General features: G+C 33.0%; 1 protein-coding gene across 1 annotated transcript; it reads left to right on the top strand.

Moving 5' to 3' along the window:
- The first annotated feature begins 329 nt into the window (after positions 1-329).
- LOC110994533 (pre-mRNA-processing-splicing factor 8) lies at positions 330-22,257 on the top strand. The gene is made up of 35 exons (XM_022261226.2): positions 330-477; positions 558-754; positions 1,208-2,096; positions 2,284-2,534; positions 2,626-2,788; positions 3,114-3,331; positions 4,382-4,608; positions 5,016-5,160; positions 6,212-6,393; positions 6,631-6,837; positions 7,685-7,975; positions 8,713-8,905; positions 9,363-9,550; positions 10,117-10,355; positions 11,247-11,393; positions 11,577-11,727; positions 12,194-12,401; positions 12,876-13,081; positions 13,713-13,903; positions 14,344-14,479; positions 15,629-15,798; positions 16,061-16,208; positions 16,362-16,490; positions 16,664-16,824; positions 17,171-17,362; positions 17,630-17,824; positions 18,309-18,480; positions 19,030-19,143; positions 19,384-19,557; positions 19,894-20,087; positions 20,400-20,615; positions 20,986-21,151; positions 21,277-21,480; positions 21,571-21,850; positions 22,022-22,257. The coding sequence occupies exons 2-35, from the start codon at positions 568-570 to the stop codon at positions 22,180-22,182; spliced, it is 7,095 nt and encodes a 2,364-aa protein (XP_022116918.2). The 5' UTR covers positions 330-477; positions 558-567; the 3' UTR covers positions 22,183-22,257.
- The last annotated feature ends 403 nt before the right edge of the window (positions 22,258-22,660 follow it).

Genomic DNA, 22,660 nt, shown 5'->3' with positions numbered 1-22,660 from the left:
AGACGAGAAACTCTCTCAATCTAAATGGGCCTTTAATAACTTCTAAAATACTGATATGTTGAATATTATTAACGTGAAATAAATTTTTTGAGTTGTACACAACATGGAGGTAATATGAGGATGAAAAGCAACAATTTGGCAATGCTTGAATAATAAATACAATGAATGATAAAATTCCAAAATAATTGATAGTTTACAATTAACGATAGTTTGTTGAGTTTCGATTAATCATGAAAATTCACTTCGCACTAACAATTATTGTATACAGCATATAATATTTATAAAATAACTTATTGTTATCGAATATTTATTAATCTGTGGTAACAGGCAACAGCAACAGCGAAATGTAAATGCAAATGGCCGCGCTTAGCGTGTCTATAACAATTGGCGTCGCTTTAAAAACATGTGAAATATAAGACGTTTCAATGTTGTTTTTAAAATAAAATAAATAAGTGTATATTCAAGGGCGTAATCAAAGTAAGTTTTTATATTTTCAAGCTTGGATTATTTCGTCGTTGATGTCGCGTAGAGATAAGGTTATAATATTTTGATTTTAGGGCAGCAGCGATGTCGCTGCCGCCTTACTTATTGGGGCCCAACCCCTGGGCTACCATGATGGCGCAGCAACAGCTGGCGGCGGCGCAACAGGCCGCGTTACAAGCACACGCTGCCGCTGCTGCAGCTGCGCCGCCGGTCCCTCCGGCTCAACCACCGAAACCTCATCACATTCCCGAGGAGAAGATTAAGGAAAAGGGTAAGTTGTCCAAAGTTAACTTCATCTGGTATCTAAGGTTTTATGTAAGTGAAAAATTATTTAGTATTGTGTCTTAATGACAAATGTTGAACATTTGGCATTAAGACACAATACGTATGTTTAATTCTATTGCATACATTTTGATATCTAGGCAATATTTAAGTCATTATTATGTATTTTTACGTAAAAGTATAAAGTTTAAAGCCACGTCCCATGAAACAATATTTCACTCTTGAAGAATAAGTTGAAATAATTTCCTGTGGGGTAGATTGCTTGCAATGGATATAATTTTCCTATCTAGTATCACATGGAAAATGCTGTTGTTGCAAACATTTATGTATTTTATTACATATTTACTTAACAAAATATATGACCTAATATTTATGATATATTATTAAATAAAGTCTACAAAGTTAAGTACTTAAGTAGTGAATTTTTTATAATTCGTTACAGCTACAAAATGGCTTCAACTTCAATCAAAGCGCTTTGCCGAAAAGCGCAAATTTGGTTTTGTGGATGCTCAAAAAGAAGATATGCCACCAGAGCACATACGGAAAATCATCAGAGACCACGGTGATATGACAAGTCGTAAATACAGACATGACAAGAGAGTGTACCTTGGAGCATTGAAGTACATGCCACATGCTGTGATGAAATTACTTGAGAACATGCCAATGCCATGGGAACAAATCAGAGATGTACAAGTTCTATACCACATTACAGGAGCCATAACATTTGTTAATGAAATACCCTGGGTAATTGAGCCTGTATATATTGCACAATGGGGCACTATGTGGATTATGATGAGGCGTGAAAAAAGAGATCGTCGACACTTTAAACGAATGAGATTTCCACCATTCGATGATGAAGAACCTCCATTAGACTATGCTGATAATATCTTGGATGTTGAGCCCCTTGAACCCATTCAGATAGAGTTGGATCCTGAAGAAGATGGGGCAGTAGCTTCATGGTTTTATGACCACAAACCATTATTAGGCAGTATACATGTTAATGGATCTACATACAGGAAATGGAATTTGTCATTACCACAAATGGCTACACTTTACCGTCTTGCAAACCAACTACTGACTGATTTAGTAGATGACAACTACTTTTACTTGTTTGATTCAAAGAGTTTCTTCACTGCAAAAGCCTTAAATATGGCCATACCTGGAGGTCCAAAGTTTGAACCTCTGGTAAAAGACAACTCTGCTGGAGATGAAGATTGGAATGAATTCAATGATATTAACAAGATCATCATCAGACAGCCAATCAGAACAGAATACAGAATAGCATTCCCATACCTCTATAACAATTTGCCACATTTTGTTCAACTGTCTTGGTAAGTTGGTTGGCTTTCTATTGATTATGGCATAAATTTAAGTATACTACAAAAGTGCAATAATATTTTATTACAATTCAGTGTGTTAAAAACATGTGTATATATTTAGAGCATTTTTATAATTTCATAAAGTTGACAAATTATGATGCAATACTGTTCTCTTATTTTACATTACATATTTTTCTAGGTACCACACACCCAATGTTGTGTACATCAAAACAGAAGACCCAGACTTGCCAGCTTTTTACTTTGATCCCCTCATCAATCCAATCTCACACAGACATTCAGTGAAGTCCTTAGACCCTGTCCCTGAAGAGGAAGACTTTGTTTTACCTGAGGAAGTCTCACCATTCTTACAAGAAACAGCATTGTACACTGACAACACAGCAAATGGTATTGCTCTGCTGTGGGCTCCGAGGCCTTTCAGTATGAGATCAGGTAATATAGAATTTTGGTGTACTGTAATGTAGTTTCCAACATTCATATATATATTTTTATTCAGTTACTTATAATGATTAAACCCATTTAGGTCGTTGTCGCCGGGCCATTGACGTGCCTCTTGTTAAGACCTGGTACAAGGAACACTGCCCTCCTGGTCAGCCTGTGAAAGTGCGAGTCTCATATCAAAAGTTGCTTAAGTACTATGTGCTTAATGCACTTAAACATCGTCCCCCCAAGCCGCAGAAAAAGAGGTAATTTTAGGTTCTATTATCCTCTATTTATTATTATCTTATTTATATATTATCTTAGTTCTTGACTATTGCTTAGTGTGCAAATGCATTTCATATATGTGTTTGTTTGTTTAACACTAGCACTAATTCAACAATAGAATTGTGTATTTTCTCTATTTGTATATTATTCTATATCCAAAAAATGTAACTGGTCATTGAAAATATAGGATATATTTTGTTTCAATAGTATTATTTAGATCTTTAGTTTATGGTTTATACATATTCAGTTTAACATCACAATTGCATTAAGACATAAACCGTTTTACAAAACTTACTCATTGTCTAGGTACTTATTCCGTTCCTTCAAATCTACCAAATTCTTCCAAACAACAACCTTGGATTGGGTAGAGGCTGGTCTCCAAGTGTGTCGTCAGGGATACAACATGTTGAATTTACTCATCCATCGGAAGAACCTTAATTATCTACATTTGGACTACAACTTTAATTTGAAACCTGTCAAGACACTCACAACTAAGGAGAGGAAGAAGTCTCGTTTCGGAAATGGTAAGTTTTCTTTTTTTGCAAAAAAAACAATTGAATAATAGGATTTTGATTAATTGAATGCTCTATTGTTTATTATTAATTAGGGATTTAGTTAATACATACTTGAGTTTATCAACCTCAAGTCAATAAAACTTCTAAAATAATTGTTAACATTTAAACCTGTGCTTGTTTGTGTAGATTTTACTTATGAACCATATAAATGCATTTGATAGAACATTGCAAGGGGCCGTTCAAGTATTACGTAAGCACTACAGGGGGGAAAGGGTACGGTTGATTTTCTATATGTTTTTAATTTATGCGGGAGGGGGGATAAATTGCAGTTAAACTGGTTACGTAATACTGCAAAAATTCATACGTTTATGATCTTTTTTTTTTGAGAGCTTTGCTTACTGTTGCTCACAAAGATGGGGGCGAGAAATATCACTAAAAACTGCCTACGGAATACTTGAACGGCCCCTAAAAATTGTATTATTGGTTCGGTTAGTTCGTTTGCGTTTAAAATTTACGATACTATAGAAAAAATGGGGCGAATAACATAAGTTTCATAAACTATTACCTTCAGTTGTATCTTTATTTAAGTGACATTGCAGAAGCATGTATATGCTCAATTTTTGTTGTACCTCAAATTCCTTAAAATTTAATAGTGATCTCGATATTGATTAATATCAGGTAAATTCTTAGGGAACTAATTGTCCAAGTTGCATTAAAATAAATTCAGTTTTAGACTATGTAATCAATTCAATTTAAAAAATTCTTTATTCAATGTTCAACAACAATTAAAAGTGCTACATGTCCCGTCTACATTAATTTCCTACATTACAAACATTTTTTTAAAAGCCTTATTGCTCTTTAAAAACTTATAAAAAACCTTAAAACAGATAAAAACTAAAGTAATAATTTTTCGAAGTTTAACATTAATAATGAGGTAAACTGCGAACTATGCAATCTTTAGACGAGATTTGCATTTTTAACATAGACTATATAATGATCTTTGTAAATACATTAAGGTGTTAAAATAGGTGGTTAAAATTTTTAAATTACTTATTACAGCATTCCATCTTTGTCGAGAAATCCTTCGTTTGACAAAATTAATAGTGGACTCACACGTCCAATACCGTCTTAACAACGTGGACTCATTCCAACTGGCTGATGGTCTTCAGTACATTTTTGCTCACGTTGGTCAGCTCACTGGAATGTACAGATACAAGTACAAACTGATGAGGCAGATCAGGATGTGCAAGGACTTGAAGCATCTGATATATTACCGGTTTAATACTGTAAGTTTGTTTTTTATATGAACTTTAGACCTGCTAATCATAATAAGCAATCTTCCAATGTCGGTTTTTGGGTTAAAATTTATTTCACAGTGAAAAACAACTGTTTGTGTAATTTTTGATTTTTAGCCTTAAATTATTTCCTGATACAATAATATCTGGTTATCCTATGTGTTAATTTGTGTTATATTTACACAAAAATATGAGACAGGTATTTAAGTCTGTCTATTGTTTATTCCAAATTCAAACCTGACACCTCCGGATTATATTTATATATACTGAAATTCTGATCTAAATAAATAAAAACTTATGTAGTTGATAAGAATTTGATATTATATAAATTATAATATCTATAAGGCTTGCAAAAAGATAAACTTTTCTTTAAGGCTGGTTTTAATTATGCTTTTTAGGGCCCAGTATCAAAGGGTCCAGGATGCGGTTTCTGGGCTCCAGGATGGCGTGTGTGGCTGTTCTTCATGAGAGGCATCACACCGCTGTTGGAGAGATGGCTTGGCAACTTATTGTCCAGACAATTCGAAGGAAGACACTCCAAAGGTAATTATATTATTAATGGTAATTTACTTAGTAATATTGTTATTTAAAATTCATTATTCATTTCTTTATTTATTTGTACATAAAATAGGTAGTGAATCAACCAGATGAACCATGCTGCAATCTTGGGTGGATGCCGAAAAATCAATATATAAGCCTTGACTTGTTTGAGCTATCGCGGAATATGCTTAAAAGGAGTATTAAGAATATTCATAGTGTTAAATCAGCTACACCATGATCACACCCTCACATTCACACCAGTAGTTTCCTTTCGTAAATATTTTAAAACTTTTTAGTATATTTGTAGTCCATCTTTGGCCATATCTTTCGTATACAGTCAAAATATGTTATAACGACATCGACTAAACATATTCGGTCGTAAAAACCGATAGTCAAACGATGACGTTACGTTGTTAGGTTATTAAGAACGTAATATGTACAATAGAATTCAGCCGGCACCGTTGATTTTGGTTAATTGGTTGTTCTAAAGTATAAACGATATCGTCGAAAACGGTTTTGACTTCATTGTTTCTTGTTATAAATAATTTATGATAGCTTTAGGAAATAATTAAAAACCATTTCGTTTGATAGTGTTTGAGTTAATCACTTACAGAGAAATAGATGCATCTGGGGGGAGGTTTTTTATAGTTTCATATCAACTATGTATGTATGTTGCGCTATTACAACTTTTCGTAGATATCCAATATTTTGTAGTTCTATTGCGTATTTACATCAAAATTGAGATAACAAATGCTACTTATTTTAATTGTTCTTTTATATAGAGTATATGATTCGTAATAAAAACGACTAGTGATACCACAGTCTTAGTTATTAATAATGTTATGAAAAGGAATGATGATAAGAATGAAGAGGAATATTATTAGTATTTGTATTTTTGCATGTCAGTAATGGATAACATCTTGTCCTATCTCGTCTTCCGCTTTATTGGAAAAATATAACAAACAAAAAAAACAAATTTAGCCGCCACTAAGTAAGCTCGTAACTCAGTTTTAAATAAAAGTTATCTTCACAATTGGACGCATTTTTTGTCTAGGTGTTGCTAAAACTGTGACGAAGCAGCGTGTGGAATCTCACTTCGACCTGGAGTTGCGTGCGTCTGTCATGCACGATATCGTGGATATGATGCCAGAAGGAATCAAGCAGAATAAGGCGAGGACAATATTGCAGCATCTGTCCGAAGCCTGGAGGTGCTGGAAGGCGAATATTCCTTGGAAGGTAAGACAAACTATACATATAATATAGATTATTATCATTTTACTTAAGTGTTATTAATTTAATAATACTGTAAAAGTCTACCTTCGTGGTTTTGTTAACCGACATGATGTAACCATAGTTAGATTCGGAATTTCCAAAGCAATAATTGTTACAATAGGCACAGAAGATAAACCTTTAAAAAAAATGAAAATCTTGTAATGGATTTCAAAGCGTTTTTTAATCTATTAAATGTAACAGGTTCCAGGTCTTCCAACGCCAATAGAAAACATGATTCTCCGATACGTGAAAATGAAGGCGGATTGGTGGACCAACACGGCCCATTACAATCGGGAAAGAATTCGACGAGGAGCCACAGTAGACAAGACCGTATGCAAGAAGAATTTGGGAAGACTGACGAGGCTGTATCTGAAGGCTGAACAGGAGAGACAGCATAATTATTTGAAGGTGAGCTAGATATAAATATGGCTGATTCTAAATCTTGTGCCGAAAAACCGAGTAAAAGAACTTCTCAGTTATTGAAATTGGTCGTTGGATATAATTATTACACTAAAGTGATAACTTATGGGAGGGTAAACCGCTTCGTTACGTAACGCGATACGTTGCCAGTCTGTCTAGCTACCTTTTCTTACGCATACTGCAGCGGTACGCAGGCTTCTACTCTCTCTCTCTTTCTCTCTCTTTCTCTCTCTCTTTCTCTCTCTCTTTCTCTCTCTCTTTTTCCTCTAACTCTAACCTGCAGCGATAGCCGTACTTTGGACCGACACTTTCCCCTCTACTCATTGTTTACAGTGTGCATATTTTTAATGTACATATTTATTTACTCACACTTCGTTGCAAAGAAATACAAATAACAATACATAAAAATTACAAGGGATGCAATGAGTCGCCTTATCGCTAACAAACGATCTCTTCCAGGCAATCCTAATATTGACGAATTGTAACTAAGTATGTATAATAAGAAAACTATTTTATAAGCAATTAAAGGTTTTATTAATTAATACAAAAAATTCATAACCTTTTTATATATTATCATATTAAAATACATACAATTTAAGTAATAAGCTAAGCTTTCTCATGTTAAGCAGTTTCAATATTTAATAGTCAACTTAAATCACTTCTGTTGGGCGTTCCGAGACGCACATGTTTTATTTGTTTAAAGTTACTGCTTAAAATTCTAACTGTCTTGATACAATTAAAAATAGTTCTAACAAATCTTTTTACTTAAGATAAAAAATAGATAGAATAATTTGATTGTTAAAATAAAAATTTATTTTTATTCTGTTTATTTCAGGACGGTCCATACATCTCACCCGAAGAAGCCGTAGCGATATACACAACAACAGTCCATTGGCTTGAATCTCGTCGATTTGCGCCCATCCCCTTCCCGCCCCTTTCATACAAACACGACACAAAACTGCTCATTTTAGCCTTAGAAAGGCTGAAAGAGGCGTACAGTGTCAAATCCAGGCTGAATCAGAGTCAAAGGGAGGAGTTGGGATTGATAGAACAGGCCTATGACAACCCGCACGAAGCATTGTCGAGAATCAAGAGACATTTGCTTACACAAAGAACTTTCAGAGAGGTGAGTTATATTTTGTTAATAAAATGTAATACTTATTATTTGTAATTACAACGAAACTGTTGAAAATTTTTAATGTTGATTTTAAGTTTTGTTACAATGCATATTTGTTTTAACCTACTTTTATTGATATTTTAAAGAATGACCGTAAGTTCGTTAAGGTTCGAATACGAAATTTATTTAGATTTCCTGAAAATGGTTCCTAGTTATTAGGATATCGTTGCTGGAGAGCTAAATAATCTGGAAGCTAAGTTTCATAACATTTTTTGTAGTCCATTTTAGTGCAAGAAAATCTAGTCTAATTTTTTTTTATGAACTAATAATTTAATTGATTGTTTTTTCTAAATTAGAATAAAATTAGATTTAAATAGCCTTTTTTTAATGATAAATTTATAAAAAAACATGAAAGCTCAATTTTATAAATTCGATTTACCAACAAGCCTTATTGTCTTATAGTTTTTAATGATTTGTTTTGAAATTAAAACATACAATATACAGTTTTTTCTTAGAAATTATTATGATGCTTAAAACAAACCCAAATGGAATGAAATGATGAATCGCGTAGGGGTCCTGAATCCAGAGAGGCCCTGTGCTCTGGGGACGATCGTGAGACCAAGTCCTTGCTGATCGCATTGAGACAAGGCCGCGCTCGTCTGATAACACGCTGTCTGATCATTCAATATTAAATGCCCTATTGATTTGATTACGGTACTTCATAACAAAACATAATTTTTTTATAGGTTGGTATAGAATTCATGGATCTATACTCACATCTAGTCCCTGTGTATGATGTGGAACCTTTGGAGAAGATCACAGACGCATATTTAGACCAATATCTGTGGTATGAAGCGGATAAACGAAGGTTGCTGCCGCCATGGGTCAAACCGGCTGACACAGAGCCTTCGCCGCTACTGGTTTATAAATGGTGTCAAGGTAAAAATCACTATTTAAACTTTCTATATAAAGTTTCCTTAATGATGAAATAATTGTTGAATATTATTTAGCTTTTTGAAAAAATAAGCTATTCTGAATATAACTATTACTTAGATTTTTAATTCTGCAGAATTCTGACAGATATTGTCTTTTATTTCCCTCTAATCGGTCGAATTTGTTACCTTTTCGCTAGAAAACTTTTTAGTAGCAACACTTATAAAATGCCAGAATTCTATGGAATGAAAATCCAGAATATAATTAAAGGGACATAAGTCTTTAATTATATTCATTAGTTATAAATAAGGATGTTTCTAAATCCAATGAGATTTCATAGAAAAAATGGTTTTTACTGTCAAAAGTCTGATAGTATGGTTTGACTTTCTAAGCCCAGAACTTTAGTTTCTTTAGTTTTATAAATAAAAGAATATAATTAAATTTTGGTTATAATTTTTTTCAGGTATTAACAATCTTCAAGATGTATGGGAAGTTGGTGAAGGAGAATGTAATGTACTTCTGGAGTCTCGCTTTGAAAAACTCTATGAAAAGATCGATCTGACGCTTCTCAACAGACTGCTTCGGTTGATAGTGGACCACAATATTGCAGATTATATGACTGCTAAGAATAACGTCGTTATCAATTATAAGGTAAATTTTATTATCTATCATAAGTGTATAAAACGCAGTCCAGTTTTGAATACTGTAAAAACTTGTTTTTAATATTTTTTTCTGGCTATGACTATGGCGTGTGATTAAATATTGAATGAAATGATTAATCGCGTAGGGGTCCTGAATCCAGAGAGTCCCTGTGCTCTGGGGACGATCGTGAGGCCGAGTCCTTGCTGATCGCATTGAGACAAGGCCGCGCTCGTCTGATAACACGCTGTCTGATCATTCAATAAAATATATAACTAAATTATATAGCTTCATGTTTACTTTAGTTATATAGTGTGCTGAACTATATAAAGTTAAATTTATGAATTTATTCCTTAAATATCTGGCGTTTATCTGACTTAAAAGTAGCTTTTTCTATGTATGATCTTCGATAACTAGATATACATTACTGATTTAGATTTTTGTATTATTTGGAGAAAATGCCTTTGTGGTTTTGAGTTCTTATAAGTTTGAAGGTGTTTTTCCTTTTTTAATTGTAAAACCAAATAATATGTCTAGTAATATTGGTTTTGTATTTTAATAATTACCTTTTACCACAGGACATGAATCACACAAACTCATATGGTATCATCCGCGGTCTGCAATTCGCCTCATTCATAGTCCAATACTATGGTCTAGTACTAGATCTGCTAGTCCTAGGTCTCCAAAGGGCTAGTGAAATGGCCGGACCTCCACAATTGCCAAATGACTTCCTGGCTTATCAAGATCGTCCTGTGGAGTCAGCTCATCCAATTAGACTGTATTGCAGATATGTCGATCGGATTCATATATTCTTTAGGTGAGTTATTAATACTAATATTTATTAAAAAAGGTTACGAGATATTAATAACAAAGGTTTCTTGGAAGAGATGGCTTGTTAGCGATAAGGCCGCACGTTGTAAACCTTATAATTTTTATGTATGATGTTATTTGTTTTTGTATAAATGTAACAAAGTGTAAATAAATAAATAAATATTTTTGACATTTAATATTTGATGAGATTTAAAAAATCAACAGATTATTCATTAGAGACTATTAAACCTACACAGTTCTTTTTTTTTTTAATTTTGTTTAAACAAAAATATTTAGAATTTCAAGAAGCTGATGAAACGTTTGTTTAAATAAATGGCGCACCAGGAGGCCTCGTAACGTACTTGAAAACAAACGTCAAGTTTTAAATAAAATGTATATAAGAGCACGCCCGAACCAAATAATTAACCACAATCTCAGATTGTTTTTAATCAACAATCTGAGATCGTGACAGACGATATTTAATATTAATCCGTCGATTGGTTATTGGCGGAGTTTTATCAATATTTGGATTAATATCTCAGATGGTCAAAAATGGATTGATATAGATCATTGGCTTTGGGTGTAAGTCATCGTAGATTACAAATAATTATTTAAAAGTTAATTTACTCCATAGCGATTTTTAAATTCAACTTTTATCCAAATTCACTCATTTTTTAATACGGTCAAATTGCCTATTTTTACTATAGCATAGTGTTGAAAATACATATCAAAATATGTGTTTCACTCACATCAGAGTATAGATAGCCAGCAACTATTCTATACATTACCACTATTTTGACTAAAATCAACTCAATCGACAAATAATATATTAATTATTAACGTTTTTTATTGTAATTTTTGTTACTGTAAAAGTATAACATGTTTATTTTGTTTAAAGATTTTCGGCTGAAGAAGCCCGGGATCTCATTCAAAGATACCTAACAGAGCATCCAGATCCGAACAATGAAAACATTGTCGGGTACAATAATAAGAAGTGCTGGCCCAGAGATGCTCGGATGAGGCTCATGAAACATGACGTTAATTTGTAAGTATAACTTTAATTAAATATTAATATTCACACAACAACCTTCAAGCTCCATGTTTGGAAAAACAATACCCATTTTATATTAGGATTTTTGCGGCGGAAAACAAAAATAGGCAGACCTTTAAATAAGAAAAAAAAATTCCTTTTTAATTTTTTTATATTTAACTATTTTATTTATTATAGGGGTCGAGCGGTATTTTGGGATATTAAGAACCGTTTGCCTCGTTCCGTGACAACCATTCAGTGGGAGAACAGCTTCGTCTCAGTTTATTCTAAAGACAATCCCAATTTACTCTTCAACATGGCCGGCTTCGAATGTAGGATACTGCCTAAAGTAAGTACAATAATATAATTAAAGTTATCATACAATATTGTAACTTTAGAATTTATTTTTCTGTTTCTACTATAAAGTTGTATCTATCCTTTCCTAAGAAATATTCACATTTCAAAATTCGTACGACGATTAAAAGATGACTAATACAGAACGATCCTAGTTTCGTAAATATCTATTCAGTAGTTTACGAGTGCATTCATGTTGAGGCATATGTTGCAGTAAAGTAGTTAAATCAGAGAGTTAATTGAATCTCTAGACAGTTACTTAAAGATCGACATTCAATCAAATCTTTTATTAACTGTCTAGAGATTCAATTAACTCTCTGTTTTAAGTATTTTACTGCCACACATAGATGCGTACGCTCAAAATGTTGCTAAATATTTGTAGCCCTTTATTTGTTTCCCTATAATTTTAAGACTTTTTATGAGACCTACGGCAGCTAAAACGTTTTATAATTGAATTTCAGTGCCGCAGTCAAAATGAGGAACTGTCCCACCGTGACGGTGTGTGGAACTTACAGAACGAAGTGACGAAAGAGCGAACAGCGCAATGTTATTTGCGGGTTGACGACGAATCCTTAGCGAGATTCCACAACAGAGTCAGGCAGATTCTTATGGCCTCAGGTTCTACCACGTTCACCAAAATTGTTAACAAATGGAACACCGCGCTTATAGGTTTGTTACTTTTAATATTATTTAGTAAATATAAATTTGATTTACTTTAGGTTTGAATAACATTTAATTTATTTTTAGTGAAAACAAATTAAACTTATACACATAAATACTGATATAGATAACACGATTTAAAAGGAATAAATTCCTTATAAAATTCGTTTCACTGATATGTTTTTCTCAATACTTTTTTTTGGAAAAAATTATTTAAAATTCCCACAGCCAAGACATCTTCTAGAAAGAAATCGTCACGTGACCAAGCGTAAGCTAATAGAGTTCCCATAAAATTTTTATTATTATCGTGTGGTTATTGGCTTGGTATTAATTTTCTGATATTAGGTATACCTACTTGACTCCACACCAGGAGGAAATATCATGATAAAGTTACACCAACTTGGAAACATGAAAACTTTAAATTTGACTTTGACGACAATCCCATCAAACCTTGCGCTTGTCTGTAACATATTTATTTTTCAGGTTTGATGACGTACTTCCGCGAAGCCGTTGTAAACACTCAAGAGTTACTCGATCTATTAGTAAAGTGTGAAAACAAGATTCAAACGCGTATCAAGATCGGTCTCAACTCCAAAATGCCCTCACGTTTCCCGCCCGTCGTTTTTTACACGCCCAAAGAGCTTGGCGGTTTGGGAATGTTGTCTATGGGTCACGTTCTAATACCACAGGTAATATTATTATTGTATTATAAATTGTAGTATGCCTTAATTCTATGACAAATAATATGATAGAAGCCACAGCATGTATAACATAAATTAAATGTTTTTTTATAAATGATAAAATTATTCATTAGTAACTATAGAACCATTACAGATGGTTATTTGTGAAGTATTGGCCTTAAAATCTCATCAAACAATTTTAAGAACCCGCCAATATCTAGGCTAGTTGGCATCGCTTGTAAATACGTATACAAACGTCAAGGTTTACATACTAATTATCATTCCTTATTTACACAATTACTCCAGATGAGGTCAGCGTAGTTTTGATTTATCTTTGACCGTTTGTCAGATTAAGGATGTATAAATATATTTTAAAGTATGGCGCTTTTTTTTTTCAAATATTTATGTTTTTTGTACTCTACAATGCATTTTACAAATTACTTTCCATCTAGATTACTCTCATTAACACTTTTTTCCTACTATCAAATAGTCTATCACAGAAACGAAATTAGTAAATATACTTTAAAGCAGTCCTTTTGTCTCTTTCCTCTGACAGACTGACATGTTACATCAGTGTTTTAAAATGTAGTAAAATAACAACTGAACTTCGGAATAATGAAATATTGCTAATTGCTTACAGTCTGACCTTCGCTGGTCGAAACAAACAGACGTCGGTATCACTCACTTCCGTTCGGGTATGTCCCACGACGAGGACCAGCTCATTCCCAACTTGTACCGATACATTCAACCATGGGAGGCTGAATTCGTGGACTCACAGCGTGTGTGGGCCGAGTACGCACTTAAGAGGCAGGAGGCGAACGCGCAAAACCGGTAATTTTTTTTTTTTTTTTTTTTTGTATCAAGTAGAAGTTATGTATTAAGTATTTGATAGTGGCGACATTGTAAGTCCTTATTTTGTTTTCAATATTTTATATGATGGTAACCCAAAAGTACTGTTTGGCTTTTGGAACATATTGTTTGAATGAAATGATTAATCGCGTAGGGGTCCTGAATCCAGAGAGGCCCTGTGCTCTGGGGACGATCGTGAGACTAAGTCCTTGCTGATCGCATTGAGACAAGGCCGCGCTCGTCTGATAACACGCTGTCTGATCATTCACTACACTTAAAAATTTATTTTGATATATAACTTTTGTTATCCATATTTGGAGACATAATTATTACTTCTCTATACTCGAATACCATTACATTGAGTGTAAACATTACTCTATTGCATTAATTTATTTAGTTTTAAATATATTGTATGTTTTTAGACGTCTAACACTCGAAGATTTAGAAGATTCATGGGACAGAGGTATTCCGCGTATCAACACACTCTTCCAAAAGGACAGACACACACTCGCGTACGACAAGGGCTGGCGTATACGTACTGAATTCAAACAGTACCAGGTAATGTTCAATCTATAATCCACCATCGATTTCATAACCACAATATTAGCTAAACATGACCAAAACTAACATAATTCATTTTCAGACATAGGTATAACTCTAAAACACTAATAGACGTACAATATAAACACAATAAACTGGACATAATGAACGAGTGTGTATTTTTAGGTATAACGATAGATAAATTTTGTAATTGGAAATCACATATTGAAAAATTACAGAACAAAATAGACCGTTTTGTTTTTGTGTTAAAACGACTAAGGGAAACTGTTAACCATGCTGCGGTATTAGCTGCTTATCATGCATATATTGCATCTATAATTAGATATGGAATTATAATTTGGGGAAATTCAGTCGAAGTGAATAGGGTATTTAAGGCCCAAAAAAAATGTATTAGAGCAATTTGTGGAGCAAATTGCATCGATAGTTGCGTGCCTCTATTTAAGAGACTCAAAGTGTTATCTCTTCCATGTATTTATATATTAGAAATGTCCCTGTTCGTACACAGAAATATACATATTTTTAAATCGAATGTAGTAAGTAGTAGACATGGGGAGAAATTGGCTGTGCCAAAAATAAATTTAGAATTATTTCGGAAAAACGCCTTCTGTATGGCAATTAAAATTTACAATAGATTACCGAAAGAACTTAAAGATCTTCCGACAAGAATCTTTAAAAAGCGACTTAGTGCATTACTTTTAGAAAAAACGTACTACTCAATAAACGATTATTTGTGTGAGACATGGTAATTTATATAAATTTAATTATGTATGATAATTGACTTAATTGATATGAATCTGACTAATAATGTAAAATCTAAACTAAGATAAATTTGCGCGCCACTGTGTGTGGCAGAATATGCGAACGACTGACAATTGTACCACCTTGACATTTTGTACCATATTCGTGCAATGAATAAATTATTATTATTATTATTATTATTAAATATCATTAAAGCATTGCAATATTAAGGTACTTGCAACTAAAATTCTGATATTTTAAATTTCTTCACAACATCAGCCTTAATAAAATACAAAGTAGTAAAAGTTCGTATTTTACATAGAAATATTTTGAATTAACTTTTATCGTTTCTAAAATGTTGTATTACATTGGATGAAGATGAATATAATATAATAATTTTTAATGCAGGTATTGAAGCAAAATCCCTTCTGGTGGACGCACCAGCGTCACGATGGTAAATTATGGAATCTAAACAACTACAGAACGGATATGATTCAAGCTCTTGGTGGAGTCGAAGGAATTCTGGAACATACGTTATTCAAGGGAACATATTTCCCTACGTGGGAAGGTTTGTTCTGGTAAGCATTTTTTATCTGTTACATTTTTAAACGCCGATTACGCATCCGCGAGCCTACATTGATTGCTACCGCTTACCATATTAAAATATAACAACTTGCAATTTTTTTTTTAATTTTGCACCCATAACAATGAGATAATGCTTTTCCATAGCTTTTTCTTCCTTACAAGGTTTTTGCACCTTTTCTTAAATTCCCAGTCTTGAAAAATTTATACAGCTTTGTTTTCGTATTAAACTAAAACATTAAAAATGCATTTTTATAGGGAAAAGGCCTCTGGATTCGAGGAATCCATGAAGTACAAGAAGCTCACAAACGCTCAACGTTCCGGTTTGAACCAGATTCCGAACCGTCGTTTCACACTTTGGTGGTCGCCTACTATTAACCGTGCCAACGTGTACGTCGGTTTCCAGGTAAAAATTCACGTTCTTTATAGTGTTGATAAACAATACTCATTATTTAGCTTACAATACATTATTGTGTTCTAGATTTCCAAGAACGCAAAATTAGAAAGATAAAAACATACTAATTGTATTAACTACTTATTGAATTGATGTAAATTTCAGGTGCAACTGGATTTAACTGGTATTTTCATGCACGGAAAGATCCCAACTCTGAAGATTTCGCTCATCCAGATATTCAGAGCTCACTTGTGGCAGAAGGTTCACGAATCTATTGTCATGGACTTGTGTCAGGTAAATATCCTAATAATATAATTGTTCAAAAGAATCTTAATATATTTATTTCATGTGATGTTACAAATATTACTAGTTTATTAAAACGTATGAAATTTTAATCAAATAGTTCATATATTTCTTTATAAAATTAAAATGAGTTATTTTATTTACTATGTTAATTATACTATCAGGTGTTCGATCAAGAACTAGATGCGTTGGAAATAGAGACGGTACAAAAGGAAACCATTCACCCGAGGAAGTCATATAAGATGAACTCATCCTGTGCTGATATACTTCTGTTCTCTGCTTACAAGTGGAATGTATCCAGGCCATCGCTTCTAGCAGATACCAAGTATGTAATTTTTAGAATAGATTTTTAATTATTACTTTTATGTTAAAAAGGTAATATTCATTCATATTACTTATTTTTTGCCAATAACCAATAAAGTGACATGTTTTCTTAGTTAAATAGATCAATCTAATCTCATAATTAAATTATTTTAGTATGGGTTACAGCATCTTTATTTAGGTATACACTTTATTGCACAAAATATAAATAAGAAACAAAAAAAATATACCGCGTATTTGACCTTATTGCATTTAAGCGTCGTCGGGTGAACATAATAAAAAATGAGAAGAAGCATATCCTTAAATAACAAAAAAGCGTTTTGATAGGTTATTAATATGACTGATTTTAGGGACACAATGGACAACACAACAACTCAAAAGTACTGGTTGGACATACAACTCCGTTGGGGTGATTACGACTCCCACGACATTGAGCGTTACGCACGAGCCAAGTTCCTCGACTACACTACAGATAACATGTCAATTTATCCCTCACCCACTGGCCTGCTAATTGCCATTGATTTGGCCTATAATCTCCACAGGTAAGAAAAATTTTATTTTGACTCGACTGAAAATGTCGCTATTCTGAAATATATATTCGCTTAAACCTTAATCTGATACTTGCTTTGGTTCAAATCGCGCATTTGGCAGAAGTTTCCATTCAATTGCTTTGAAGGCACATATACGTATATATATATATAGCTTGTGCACATATAAAAATTTAGTTAGTTAAAGAAACTTTGATATTAGCATGTATATATATATATATATATCTATCTATATATATATTTTTTTTATTATTATTACAGTGCATATGGCAACTGGTTCCCTGGCTGCAAGCCCCTCATACAACAGGCCATGGCGAAGATAATGAAGGCAAATCCCGCTCTTTATGTACTAAGGGAGAGAATAAGAAAAGCTCTCCAGTTATACTCTTCAGAACCAACGGAGCCATACCTCTCCAGTCAGAACTATGGAGAGCTGTTCTCTAACCAAATCATTTGGTGAGTATTAAACATAAAATACCTGTTTAGAATAGGTTGAATATTGCAATTAAAATCAATTAGGCAGATGCTAAATTGGCAAGATTTTATTTATTTTGAGGGTTTACTATTTTATTTATTTATTTTTGATAATTACCTACACTGGTTGTAATAAAAGAATTACATTCGCGTAAAGCTTTAAATAAGAATAATAAGATTTCCTTCGAAAATAAATGTACTTGAACGAAATTAAAAAACACTAGGACATACTAGGAACACCAGAACCATTAAAAAAAGGAACATACTTGATCATTAATTATATTTGTTTATTCGGCATACACAATATAGCGGGTATATTATACAAACTGATTTTTTTTTATAGAACAGGGGGCAACATACAGTTTAACAGAAACAAAAAATGACTACATTTAGACTATTTTATCAATACTTAGGAAAGTAAATGCTAATGAAGTATATGTTTAATTCTATTTATTTATATTAATAGGTTCGTGGATGACACAAATGTATACCGTGTGACCATTCACAAGACTTTCGAAGGCAACTTAACCACGAAACCAATAAACGGCGCCATCTTCATCTTCAATCCGCGCACGGGACAGCTCTTCCTCAAGATTATTCACACTAGTGTATGGGCTGGACAAAAACGTCTTGGACAGGTAAATTATTAAAATTAATATAGATATCTTTATATATATAATTCTTCTGTGAGTGTGTATGTCACTTAACTTCTCTCAAACGACTGGACCGATTTTGACGAAATTTTTTGTGTGTGTTCAAGGGGATCTGGGAATGGTTTAGATTCACAATTTTGTCCGCTGGACAATGTTTTTTTAATTAATTTTTAATTTATTAGTAGTTGTTGATTTTGGAATGTTTTACATTGGATCTGACAGACGGCGCTACCATCGCAGTGTGAAATTTTAAATAATATTCGAATTTTAATTTTAGTCTGTCCCGAAATTTAAAAAAAGTTTTGTTATCATTGTCTTATATCGTGTGTGACCATGTGATGGATCGTTAGATATTGTCATAACATTTGAATAATAATTTTCATCAAAATGGTCCAGAATGTTTTAGCTTATTAAAAAAATTTTCAAATTAAAGACGTGTAGACAGGACGTCTGTCGGGTCCGCTAGTATTCATATATTCATATATAAGTTTATACACTTACATATATTATTTAAATTTTTGACGTTTCGTACAGCTCGCTAAATGGAAGACTGCTGAAGAAGTCGCTGCTTTGATTCGTTCCCTACCCGTTGAAGAACAACCTAAACAGATTATTGTCACAAGAAAGGGAATGTTGGATCCACTTGAGGTAAAAATAATTTGAATAAGTAGTATTTTTTAAACATCTGAATTTAACACAATCTAGATGTTTAGTACTTACAACTGGAATATGGATTCTAACGTAATATGCTAGTTTGCATTTCTTTATCCTATTCCAAGATTAATTAGAGTAATTTTTTTAATTAATTAAATTACCATTTATTCAATTAACTTGATTTATTTTCAGTTACAATTTTTTTATTATATTAAACTACCTTTCCTTCAATAGGTACACTTGCTTGATTTCCCCAACATTGTGATAAAGGGCTCTGAGCTCCAACTGCCATTCCAAGCGTGTCTCAAAGTAGAGAAGTTCGGTGATCTCATCCTGAAAGCCACTGAACCGCAGATGGTCCTGTTCAACTTGTATGACGATTGGCTAAAGACTATATCTTCTTACACTGTGAGTATCTTCACTACTTCTAACTTTAATCAGTAGAACATTTTTATTTGGAGCTCATAATTAGTATAATAAACAAAACAGCACGTATGTATGAAAACTACGCATTGTAATCCGTCTGGTTAGGTGAAAATAAAGAAAAAATGTCAAAGCAGAGTTATATTAAATAACTAGAAAAAATTTTACTAATTAAAACGAATATATTATTATATTGATTATATTTATTATAAATCTAATCATAAAGATTGCAATTAGATCAATGTTGAATATGTTGGGTTTTATTTAAAATTCTTATCACATTGTTAAAATTACTCAATTAAGAATATCTATTAATTCCAGGCCTTCAGTCGTCTCATCCTTATCCTACGAGCGTTGCACGTGAACACTGAACGTACAAAAGTCCTCCTAAAACCAGACAAAACAACACTGACGGAGCCTCATCACATTTGGCCCACGCTTTCTGACGATGACTGGATCAAGGTGGAAGTTCAGCTCAAAGACCTTATTCTGGCCGATTATGGAAAGAAAAACAAGTGAGTAGTATTTTAGCAATGAGCTTTGTAACAAGCTTTTATCATCTTTTTGTGAAGAGTCAAATAAATTGTATTACATTAAATTCAATTATTATTTATGAGAAGTTTTTGTTTATTCTTATATAATATTATTATGACTTTCTATATAACAATGTATTGAAGAATTGTGCTCAATTTGTTAAGGTTCATTAATGTTATGGTGTCCAGAGCAATTCCATTTCATAGTTAGTTTCATCTATATTCTATTTTTTTTGACGTGTATCAAATAAAACCTAATTGTGTAAACTAACCTTCCCTATTTAATTATTTCAGCGTTAATGTGGCATCGCTCACCCAATCTGAGATTCGTGACATCATCCTCGGTATGGAGATATCGGCGCCCTCTGCCCAACGACAACAGATAGCAGAGATAGAGAAGCAGAGCAAGGAGCAGAGTCAGCTCACTGCCACTACCACACGCACGGTTAATAAGCACGGAGACGAGATCATTACTTCCACCACTAGCAACTACGAGTCGCAGACCTTCAGGTAATTATCTATACATAATTTAAATCAAATGCAGAAATACGCTAGTCTAAACCTTAACTTATCAGTTGATACTATTTGATCGGATGAAAAATTTATATTCTTGAACAGTGCTTAAATTTATTTTAAAACTTAAAATTAAAATAACTTTTTTAACTATAATAAAAAAAGGCTAATTAAACCTGCTATACAACTCATGAATTAACCATTTTGAAAAACTATTTTTATTATTTTTGAAGTATAGTTGTGTTTTAAATATATTATTACATGCATGGAAATAGTTTTTATAGCGAAGATAATCGTTTTGACATTGCTGTGTGATGAAACCTATGCATGTGATTTTTCAAGATTTATATAAAACCTGCTTTTTTAGTTCAAAGACGGAATGGCGTGTGCGTGCAATATCGGCAACGAATCTTCATCTACGTACAAACCATATTTACGTTAGCTCTGATGACATCAAGGAGAGTGGTTACACTTACATCTTACCAAAGAACCTGCTTAAAAAATTCGTCACTATATCGGATTTAAGAGCTCAGGTAATACTAATATAATATTATGTTCATTACACACTGTATGATACAAAATTTAAACATATTAAGAGGTAACTTTAAAAAAAAACACTTAAAATTTACTGACGTTTGCAAATTAATGTTATTTTCAGATCGCCTGCTATCTCTACGGTACATCTCCCCCCGATAATCCACAAGTACGCGAAGTCCACTGTGCTGTACTTCCCCCGCAGTGGGGTACTCACCAGACGGTGCATCTTCCTAAACACTTGCCCAAACATCCGGCGCTTGCGCACTTGCAACCATTGGGATGGATGCATACACAACCCAATGAATTGCCACAGTTGTCGCCACAGGTAAGATAATATTAACTTGCTTGATAAAAATAATAATATAAATATTAGTAGAAAATATTTTTTAATTACAAGAAACTTTTCACTTTTTAGGACATAACAGCACATGCCAAAATAATGGCTGACAATCAAACATGGGACGGTGAGAAGACCATCATAATCACGTGTTCGTTTACACCTGGATCGTGTTCGCTAACAGCGTATAAATTGACACCTAGCGGTTACGAATGGGGGGTTAAGAATACTGACAGAGGAAATAACCCCAAAGGTTATTTGCCCAGTCATTATGAGAAAGTTCAAATGTTGCTGTCGGACAGATTCCTCGGTTACTTCATGGTGCCATCACAAGGCAGTTGGAATTATAACTTCATGGGTAAGTTAGCTTATAGAGAAATATTGTTCATTCACTTAAAGTGTTATATATATACTATATGTTCGTATTTCCGAAATTATTGATATTTTCAGCTTCAGTTCATTTCAAATCTTTATTGAGCATTTGACACTATTTTTAAATTATACAAGAAATAAAACTTTATTTTTTCAGGTGTCCGGCACGATCCCAACATGAAATACGGCGTACAACTTGGCAATCCACGTGAATTCTATCACGAAGTACACCGACCGGCTCACTTTATGAACTTTGCGGCGATGGAAGATGCCACTGCACCGACCATAGCGGCTGATAGGGAGGACCACTATGCTTAAATACCAGTTTTCTGTGGTTTTTTAAATATGCAAATTGAAAACTGTAAATATAAGAATAAATTTTACAATAAATAATGTTTGTTTGATTATATATATACGACTAGATACTAGAAATACTTCCTTCGCCCATTTTGTCCAACTTTTGAATTTGCCTTAATGGGTTTTTTAAAACTTAACCTGACTATTCTTATAGGTAACCAAATATACTTATAAACCTGAACAGAAAAGTTGTTTACTATACAATGAAGTGTAAACCTAAAAGCCTTACAATATTGAATTAGAGTAATAAAAAATTCCATAGGGCACCTTGCCGTGACAACATCATGCCTTATATACTTACATACCTTATATAACGTTATGTAAATATTGTATCTTCAAAGATTTTTATTTAGAGAAACGCACTCCGTTCAAAGTTTATATAATATACGTATGTATTTAATTAAAATTCAATACCTTTCCCGTATGCAATAAGGTCGCA

The sequence above is a fragment of the Pieris rapae genome, chromosome 4 (genome assembly GCF_905147795.1).
Source record: "Pieris rapae chromosome 4, ilPieRapa1.1, whole genome shotgun sequence".
In the NCBI taxonomy this organism is placed as follows: Eukaryota; Metazoa; Arthropoda; class Insecta; order Lepidoptera; family Pieridae; genus Pieris; species Pieris rapae.
Note: the sequence above shows the minus strand (reverse complement) of the source record. Positions and strands in the feature narration are given on the sequence as shown.

Bases quoted from the DNA above. Each gene is read 5' to 3' on its own strand.
- LOC110994533 (XM_022261226.2), top strand. From the start codon at position 568: ATGTCGCTGCCGCCTTACTTATTGGGGCCCAACCCCTGGGCTACCATG. The intron at 755-1,207 runs GTAAGTTGTCCA...AATTCGTTACAG, and splicing joins GGAGAAGATTAAGGAAAAGG to CTACAAAATGGCTTCAACTT. The intron at 6,838-7,684 runs GTGAGCTAGATA...TGTTTATTTCAG, and splicing joins GACAGCATAATTATTTGAAG to GACGGTCCATACATCTCACC.